General features: G+C 44.6%; 1 protein-coding gene across 10 annotated transcripts in view; it reads left to right on the forward strand.

The window, feature by feature from the left end:
- Positions 1-6,090, forward strand: part of SLC26A5 (solute carrier family 26 member 5) — a 39,472-nt gene extending 33,382 nt beyond the window's left edge. For all 10 annotated transcript variants that reach the window (XM_075081431.1, XM_075081420.1, XM_075081430.1 and 7 more), the window contains 5 exons: positions 1,194-1,286; positions 2,229-2,351; positions 3,212-3,424; positions 3,692-3,746; positions 4,293-6,090. In XM_075081431.1, coding sequence (XP_074937532.1) covers positions 1,194-1,286; positions 2,229-2,351; positions 3,212-3,424; positions 3,692-3,746; positions 4,293-4,435 — 627 coding nt within the window. In that variant the 3' untranslated portion in view covers positions 4,436-6,090. The remainder of the gene's footprint in view (positions 1-1,193; positions 1,287-2,228; positions 2,352-3,211; positions 3,425-3,691; positions 3,747-4,292) is intronic.
- Positions 6,091-9,479: the final 3,389 nt, after the last annotated feature.

Genomic DNA, 9,479 nt, shown 5'->3' on the forward strand with positions numbered 1-9,479 from the left:
AAGCTATTGTGTTCAAAATGCTAGCTTTTTATACTGCACATATATTTGACAAGGATGTATCAAAAGTAACCTTTATACTAGTTTATACAAGTGCATGCAAGGCGACCTTCTTTACTTGTGTGGCAGTATTGCATGAAATCCATGGAACCTAGAACCCAGACTGATCTCCTCTTCAGAACTGCACAAACAGTTCATAATAGCATCTCCCTGCCTCCACCCATTCTCCCACTCGTTAAATATACATGATTAATGGCCCAATTGCTCACCATGCACTTAGCTCCTTATAAATGCCATTTCGTTCAACCAAGAGTCAGTGAAAGCAGTACATTTTGTCAATATAATGGATTCTAAATGTGCTATATTTATTCACAAACAGCAACTACAATTTTCTGCGCTCTCTGCCATGTTCTCAGAGCCTGCTTCAGCTGCCCTGAAGGCCTCATCCCTCTTTACTAAGGAACCAGTCTGTAAAAATCTGTGTGAAAGCATTCTCTCACCAGCAGCTCTGCTTTGAATATGATACAAAGCAGAAGTATATGTGAGCATGTTTATAGCTGTATGCAAAGAAGAGGAGACTCCATTTTCGTTATACTGAATGCAGTTAGCATTTCCTCCTCCTGTATAAAGATGGGGTTGGCAGCATATGGCAGGCTGGGTGTCTGCTGCTGGCCGGGTCATGTGCATGTAAAATGTCAGAGTGCACCCTGTTTAAAGGCGACTTCACTTAAAGTGAAGAAGTGATATTGAGACCTTACTGAAGGCCTTTTAAAAATGGAAGAAAAGAAAGCAGAGACAAGAAAGAGAGAAGTCAGTCATACCTGTAGGAAGGGAGCGTAAAAGGAAGCATTCCTAGATCTCCATGATTTCCTAATGTTAACGCGAGCTGCAGATAGCAACATCAGTGAACTGCAAATATTTAATTCCTTTTTATGGCTGTACGTGTCATTGTTATAAAGAAGGAAAAATGTTACATGGCATTGATTGTGTGCAACATTACACTGGGAAAGGTGGAAGTTCTGATCTTCTGATTGTCTTTGCTCACAACAGTGCCGACCTTCTTTGTTTGACACATGCTGATAGCCATTCAGGGTTGGCTGTTGGGCTGCATGTTCATGTGTCTTGTGATCACACGGGTGCTTTTCTTCTGGTGCAGGCAATACTTAACTGTGCACACCCAATATTCTTTTCCTTAGGTTAAAGAGTATCCCGGAATAAAAATATTCCAAGCTAACGCATCACTTTATTTTGCCAATAGTGAGTCATATACAAGTGCACTGAAGAAAAAGGTGAGTCAAGTGAATTCTTTAATGTCTGTGTCTTGCAAATTCAGACTGGCTTCTGAAATATGCTCATCTTTCAGCCCCTTGAGAGCAGCCCCTAGCACAGTGTTTCTCACCCTGTGTCCCCTGGTGATCACTAAAATATGAGGAAGTGACCCTCCAGCAAACTGCAAATCATCTGAGGAAGCAACAACGTGGTGGGAGGGAATAAATGGACAAAGTGTAGCTTAATACTAACCGCTTGTGAATGGACGGTGTGGTGGTCGCAGAGCACAAACTGGTCAAACACATTGGTTTTTCAGAAGGAAATAAGTAGTTGCTGAACTGAAAACAAAATGTCTGGGAGTAAAAGCTATCTTCTTGGGTGACAAACTTTACTGGAGTGTAAGACTGTAGAATACTGTGGGCACTTAACGCCTCTCATGAGCAACAAATTACCTGCACACGGAGTATGCCTCACCTCCTGTCTAACCCATGTTTGACTGGGTGGGAAGGGCAATAACAGAACTAGCTAAGGGCAGAACATCCTGACCCAGTAGTGACTGCACCCTTACTAACTTCTGAAAAATTTTTCTGTAGCTCCCATGGTGAGTTTTATACTAAACAGGTGGGTGGTACTTATCTTCACAAAGCCAGAGGTAGTCGTGATTTATGTCCAAATGCACTTCTCTCCCCTTTGTTCTCTGCACTCGAATCAGCATTCAGTTGAAACATGGCACACTGATTTCAAGAAAATATTGTGATGCATCTCTTCCTCATCTTGTTAACACAGTGCTTGCCAAGATTATTCCTTCTTACTTTACACTGTTCTCACCCCCACCAATGGAAGCTGAACAATGCAGGCTTGCGTTTTAAATTTACGACAGTGATGAATTCAGTGCTAACAGGATGACATTGCAGGACCAAACAAGCTGAATCTCCTCTGACCATGCTTTCTTTTCATGACAGACTGGAGTGGACCCTTGTGCCATCTTAGCAGCAAGGAGAAAAGCTGAGAAGAGGCATGCCAGGGAAATAAAGGCAGCAAATGAACTCAGAAAGAAAGCTGTACTGAAACTAGTGAATTCTTCGGTAAATATTTACCTCTGCTTTATCAGCTAACATGCTGCATTCTGGTGTTACCCTTCTTGTTTATACAAGGTGCAGAGTGCTACTCGGGTAGGAAGGCTTAGGGAGCAAGTGCCGTGCAGTGTGGTCAGGCTACTGAGAGAATAGCGTTATGGATCAGAGGCTCGTGGCTGGACTGGGTCATTGTGTTGAACCTTGATTACATTCAGGTAGTGCAGAGCCTTTCCACGCTGTCTCAGCAGTGGTGTAGGCAGAAATTGGAGGGAACCTACCTCTCTACCCCTCCTCACACTCGTGGAATAATCATGCAGAAATAGGATATAAAAAAGTTAATTCAAATTAGCAGGTCCTGTAGTAAAAAGGTGCCATCTGCACTGCTCGTCCTGGGGTGGTTAGGTGAGGGTTGTTTGAAACGTGCTTGTGCTTTTGTGCACGTTTGAATTCACTCCCATGTTGGGAGCTGATGTGTGTTTTTTACCACGGGGAACCAATCAAACGCCTAGCCAAAGAGCCCGATTGCTTCTTTTGAATATATAGGCCTTGACAGGATCAGCAGGGGTAAGGCAAGGAAATGGAAGAAAAAGCATATGAACAGGTGTCAGTGTTTGAAGGAAATGGGTAATTCCCTCCTCAGATAATGGCTTTAAGCTGCCTGCATGTGACTGTAGAAAGGCTGGGCATAAGAGAATAAACCTTCATGTACATAAGACATAGAAGTATGTGTGCATGTAAAGCCAGTTTCTGTAGTGCGTGGGAGCTGTACACCTTTTACAGGCTAAAAGAACAGATGAGTATGGGGAGGAAGGGGTTCTACACTAAAAAAGCTTTAGCTGTCATTAAGCTTTATTTATGTTCTCTCCCAGACTAACGATGTGGAAGCAAGTGTAAAACACGAGATAGCAAGTGATGAGCTATCTGTAAATGGAAAATTTGCATCTGCAGATGCTAGTGTACAAGACATGTCTCCTGATGAGCATGAACACTTTGTGGAGCCCAAAACAAACATCCACTCTTTAATTCTGGATTTCACCCCAGTGAACTTCGTGGATTCAGTTGGAGCAAAAACGTTAAAATCAGTAAGTAGGGCTTTTTCCCAAAAAAAACCCCATAGAAAACTTGTGAGATACCTAATAGGGAACCTGTTGGACGAGACATAAATGCCAGCTCAAATACAGTCCAGTATCTGACCTAATCATGGTTTTAATTCTGCAGCTCTGTAAGTTTTAACTGAATACTGGGGAGTGTGGACTGTGCAGCTTTCACAGTAATTGGCTTGCGTATTCCAGAACTGCGATGTGTACAATGATATACCTGTGTTTAACTTCAGTTTAACTCTGTTGCAGATTATAAAAGAATACAAAGAAGTTGGTGTTCGTGTCTGTATTGCCAGCTGTAGTGGTGAGTTGAGGGTTTGGGGGTTTTTTGTGACCTTTATGGGAGAGACTGTGTTTTATCTCTTTCCCTCTAGCCCCAAGCTTTCTGCTGCCAGGTGCCTCAGTAGTATCAGCATAAAGTACTTCACTTAAAACTGGATTTGAGGAAAAGCAAGCCCATGTACATTAGAGCCTTCATTTTAGTGAAAGTAGAGCACCGATGTAAAGAGTTCTGTGAGGACTAGATCCTGCCCTCATTAATTCCAGCTAGCAAATTGTAAATGCCACATCAAACTTCCTGTCTTGAAATTGCTACAAAATGTAGTAAGGAGAAAAGCCTGCAATGTTCCAAGTTTCTGATGTTAGGGATTGTAGCATCTTCTGCCAAGAACAGGCCTCTCTGTACGCCTGCATAAGAGGATTACCCGTTTGGAGTAGAAGTAGCATGTGATCCACCTGGCTATTTTAAATGTTTTAAGAGAACAAGTTGTCATCTTCCTGAGATATCGTTGTCTTCCATCTTTGTGCTTTACTTTATGCTCTGATACCATGTTTGGGTTTTATTTTGTAGGCCCTGTTATGAATGAGCTGACAAGACTGAATTTTTTTGATAACACGGTAACGAGAGAGTTGCTGTTTCACGGTGTTCATGATGCTGTCCTTGCTTGCCAAGCGGAAGATGGGTCTGCTTCACAGACCAACTTGGACCTCTGAAGAGTGGCATCAAGCAGAATGGGAGCCAGATTTATGCTGGTGGAGACTTTTTCTGAATATTTAATTTGCACAGTTTAAAGAGAACCTGAGGCTATTTGTATCTACGGGTACAGGGTAGTGCTTATTTTCGGTAGGAAGAGTGGATGAGGAACTGGAAGCCTTCATGCTCTTGAATTTTTCCCTTCAATCAGGGTATGGCCTCCCAGCACCATACAAGCACAAAATTATGCAAGACAAGAAAATTCAGTGTATTCTGCTACAGTTGGAATCTGATAGGCAAAGTGACATTCCTATTCCTGTTGAGAAAATGGGCACTTTAACTCACTACGAGGTGAGATCTTGCAGGAAATAGCTCTTCTGCAATTTCAGTGCACTGTACCAGTGTCTTTAAAGAACTTTCTTAGATGACATTTAACGCCTGATGTCAACATCCGCATACAACAGTCACATAAATTATAATCTGCCAGCTGGATTAATGAATTCACACTGGTGGCATTTAGCTGCTGCTCTTTTTAAGCCTGGATGGTACAGTTATTTTTTTAATATATCTAAACTGTCTCAACTATACTCAACTCTCCATTGCCTGAACATTTTCACTCTCAGTGAACCTCAAATTAGAAACTCATTGTTTAATTATTGCATTATCAATATGTACTAGCTATGTCTTCTGGAAAAGAATATGGTTGATTTTGAGCTGAGATCAATTTAGCTTCAAAGTCTGAAGACAAAACTGGTTTAAGGCAGGAGTAAAGCATATTAAAATTAAGAACTGCTGGCCTATATGCAGTCTCTTTAAGCTGCAATAAAAATGTAGACAAGATCTAAAGTCTCAGTGGTCAAAAAACATGTACTTTTCTATTGCCCAAGAGATCTTCCTACCAGCAGTGCTGCTTCTGCTCAGCTTTTAAATGCTTTGAGAAATAGATTTCAGTAAAATTTAAAAATGTTGTGTTTGGGCTTTTTCAAAAGAAACACTGTTGCAGGCTTTTTTTCTCTTGTCTTTGCTTAACTTCAGGTGTGTGACAGAAACTGTGGAAATGTAGTTCAAGCAAAAGAATAAAATCTTCAATGCCTGTATTTCCCTAACAGCAATCACTAACGATCTGAGCAGAAGTAGGAACCTAAAATGTCTCTGTGGGTCATTTTGACAGCACAGGAGACGTAGAGCATCAGTGACATTTCATTTGGTGCCCTCAAATCAAAGGTCCTGTGCATAAGGGTATTCAAATTATTTTTTTTCTCTTCTGTATGCAGAACTTGATACTTTAATTTTGCCTCAAGCTCTGTTGCCACTGGGGCTTGCTTCAGGTAAACCAAGTTTCCCAAGGGCTGGGGCCAGTCGGGGAAGATGTTTCCCTTCCACAGGCTCCCCTGCCAATAGGGGTAGGAAGCTTTCTGCATCAGAAATTAGCACATAGCTGGAGCTCAAAGGATGAACTGAATACACGTTAACACATTGTGCGTGTTTGTGTAAACAACTTTTGGTACATTTTGTAACGTTAACTAGTTTAGCAAGGCTTTCTATCTACATACAGTATATTTTTCTACTTTCAGCTTGTTGCAGCTTTGGTTTTTAACTATGTAGTCTCCCCAGTTCACGTCAGAATACTGTCAGCTTCTGAAATAAAGTGATGATTATGACTTGTTGAAATTTTCCACTTTGTCATGGTGAGACTCTGTATGTGGGACAAGCGAAGGTCCCTGATGGAAGTGTCTGTGCCAAGGGCTGGTCTGGGAAAGGTGACCACCTCTGTGGAGGTCCTTTCTGCTGCTCAAGTTCCTGCTCCTCGCCCTCCTGGCCTCCCCACCTGCATGAAGCCCTTTCCATGCCAGGCCTCACAGTGGTGGAATTAATGCTGTGCTTCCCATCCTGGCAGCAACAGCTGCACTTCCTGTGGAGCTGCTGAAATGCTGGAGTGACAGCCTTTGCCCAAGAAAGCCCTAGATCCCAGCCTGTGTGGCACTAGGGCTGTGCAGCCTGCTCCTGGGCACTACCAGCGCAGCTGGTAACTAACTCATACAGACCAATAAAATCCAGCAGCTTTTGACCAGCCTTTTCCTGTGCTTTGCTGCCACCAGCTGAAGCTCTGCTTGTTCCTCCCCAGCCTAGGTTATCTACTGAAAAGTAAACTGACTTCCTCTTCTGACTGCTATCTAAACATTTAAATCCTACCTTAGGCTTGTCAGTGCTAGATTAAACAAACCCGCCCCCTTTAAACTCTTAACAGGGCTCATCTCCTTCCCCTCTCCAGTTTGGCTGCACTGACTGGGTAGCGCCTCTACCCCCTCGCTGTTGAAGTCCCACCGCAGCATGTGTGGGTAGCCTAAGCCCAGTTGGAAACCCCTTAATGATCAGGATAGCATTCCTCTCTGCCTCTTTTGCAAAAGCACTGGTGAAAATTCAGGATACCTGTAAGATCCAAACTCTTTTTACATATTTCAGCTATCCTTCTGAAGTAAAAGGTACGCTTCAAGTGCTGCAATCAGTAAATACAGAGATGCTCTGTCAGTGCTGCTTTCTGGACTCAAAATGAAAAAACAACTGTCCCACCAATAAACTCACATCCCTCCCCAAAATGTTCTTACCAAAATAAGATCAGTTTTTCAAGCCCGTGTGGGCAAAAACATGGGATTGCCTGAATCTTGCTTATTAAGAGCCTGGCCCTGGCCAAAATCCTACCAAAGCTTGTGTGCCACCCACACGCTTTCCCTATGCCTTCAAGCTCTTCCCCCCCCAGTTTAGAAAAGAACAGGCTGCTGCTTTTCCTTGACCAAACCACCCAGCTCTGTAGGAACGCATTAGATGAATGAAGAGCAACCTTAATTTCATGTTGCCTGCTGCCAACAACTTGACTCCTGCCCAACAACAGCGCATCAGGACCCTAGCAGGGTCATCCTCTCTGCATAGTAGCAGCTTGGACAAGGAATACGATGTATCAAAGTGCTCACTAGTGGACTTTTAGACTGATGTCAAACAATGTTTTTTAGAGCAGGAACAGGAGAAAGGAGTCTCCCTTCCCTTAGTGCTTAGAAATTACACATACTTCTTCCTCCCTCTTGACCCACTTACTTACATTTCGTTAACAAAGATCTCATCAAAAGGTATGAATAAAAACCACTGAAGAAAAAAACCAAGTTATGGTACCAAAGCATCTGCCCAGGGAGAGAACACATATCAATGACCTGGATGAGGGGATCAAGTGTGCCCTCAGTAAGTTTGCAGATGACACCAAATTGGGCAGTAGTGTCACTCTGCTGGAGGCCAGGAAGGCCCTGCAGAGGGACCTGCACAGGCTGGATCAATCGGCCGAGGCCAGCTGTATGAGATTCAACAAGGCCAAGTGCCGGGTCCTGCCCTTGGGTCACAACAACCCCATGCAATGCTACAGGCTTGGGGAGGAGTGGCTGGAGAGCTGCCTGGAGGAAAAGGACCAGGGGGTGTTGGCTGGCAGCCGGCTGAACATGAACCAGCAGTATGCTCAGGTAGCCAAGAAGGCCAACAACATCCTGGCTTGTATCAGGAATAGTGTGGGCAGCAGGAGCAGGGCAGTGACTGTGCCCCTGTACTCGGCACTGGTGAGGCAGCACCTCAGATCCTGTGTTCAGCTTTGGGCCCCTCACTACAAGAAGGACATTGAGGGGCTGGCGTGTGTCCAGAGAAGGGCAACGAAGATGGTGAAGGGTCTGGAGAGCAGGTCTTATGGGGAGAGGTTGAGGGAGCTGGGGTTGTTTAGTCTGGAGGAGGCTGAGGGGAGACCTTATCACTCCCTACAACCACCTGAGAAGAGGTTGTAGTGAGGTGGGTGTTGGTCTCTTCTTCCAGGTCACTGGCAATAGACCAAAAAGAAACAGCCTCAAGGTGTACCAGGGGAGGTTTAGATTGGATATTAGGAAAAATTTCTTCACTGAAAGAGTGGTCAGGTGTTGGAACAGGCTGCCCAGAGAGGTGGTGGAATCCCCATCTCTGGAGGTATTTAAAAGACATGTAGACGCAGCACTTCAGGGCACAGTTTAGGAGACATGGTGGTGGTGTGTTGACGGTTGGACTTGATCCTAGAGGTCTTTTCCAACCTTAATGATTCTATGATTCCCTAAGCTGGGCAGGAACTCACCCCAGCAGGCACCTGCGCGCAGCTACATACGCCTCCTCCACAGTGCTTTTCCCCTGCGGTTCCTGAGTTTTCTTGGGACACACCTACACCTTGCTGCTGAGCGTCACACAAGTACCTCTGAGCACACCCAGAAACCCTGCAGGCACCTAGGGAATCTTGCAGCACCTCCACAGCCGAGATGGTACGTTTTGGGGTGTACATGGTGACTAGGGATATGAACTTGGGATTTCTAACATTGCCCAGGTTATCTGATTGTCCTGGTTTCAGCTGGGTTAATTTTCTTCATAGTGGCCAGTATGGGACCATGTTTTGGATTTGTGCTGGAAAAAGTGTTGGTAATACAGGGATGGTTTAGTTGCTGAGCAGGGCTTACGCAGGTCAAGGACTTCTTCAGCTTCCCATGCTCTGCTGGGTGCACAAGGAGCTGGGAGGGGACACGGCAGGGACAGCCGACCCCAACGACCCAAGGGATATCCCACACCATATGATGTCATGTTCAGCATATAAAGCTGGGGGAAGAAGAAGGAAGTGGGGGACGTTCAGAGTTACAGCATTTTGTCTTCCCAAGTAACGGTTACGTGTGATGGAGCCCGGCTTTCCTGGAGATGGCTGAGCACCTGCCTGCCCATGGGAAGGAGTGAATGAATTCCTTGGTTTTCTTTGCTTATGCTCGCAGCTTTTGCTTTACCTGTTAAACTGTCTTTATCCCAACCCATGAATTGTCTCACTTTTACTCCTCCAATTCTCTCCCCCCTCCCATCATGGGGGAGTCAGCAAGGGGCTGTGTGGGGCCGAGTTGCCAGCTGGGGCTAAACCACAGCACTGATTTTAAAATATCTCCCTGGTTTAGGCTGTGTTATTAGAACCTCACTGAGACTTCTTTCCTACAGCAGCAATGTTCCACTAGTACAGAACACACTCACAATGAACTC

The sequence above is a fragment of the Phalacrocorax aristotelis genome, chromosome 1 (genome assembly GCF_949628215.1).
Source record: "Phalacrocorax aristotelis chromosome 1, bGulAri2.1, whole genome shotgun sequence".
Lineage (NCBI taxonomy): Eukaryota > Metazoa > Chordata > Aves > Suliformes > Phalacrocoracidae > Phalacrocorax > Phalacrocorax aristotelis.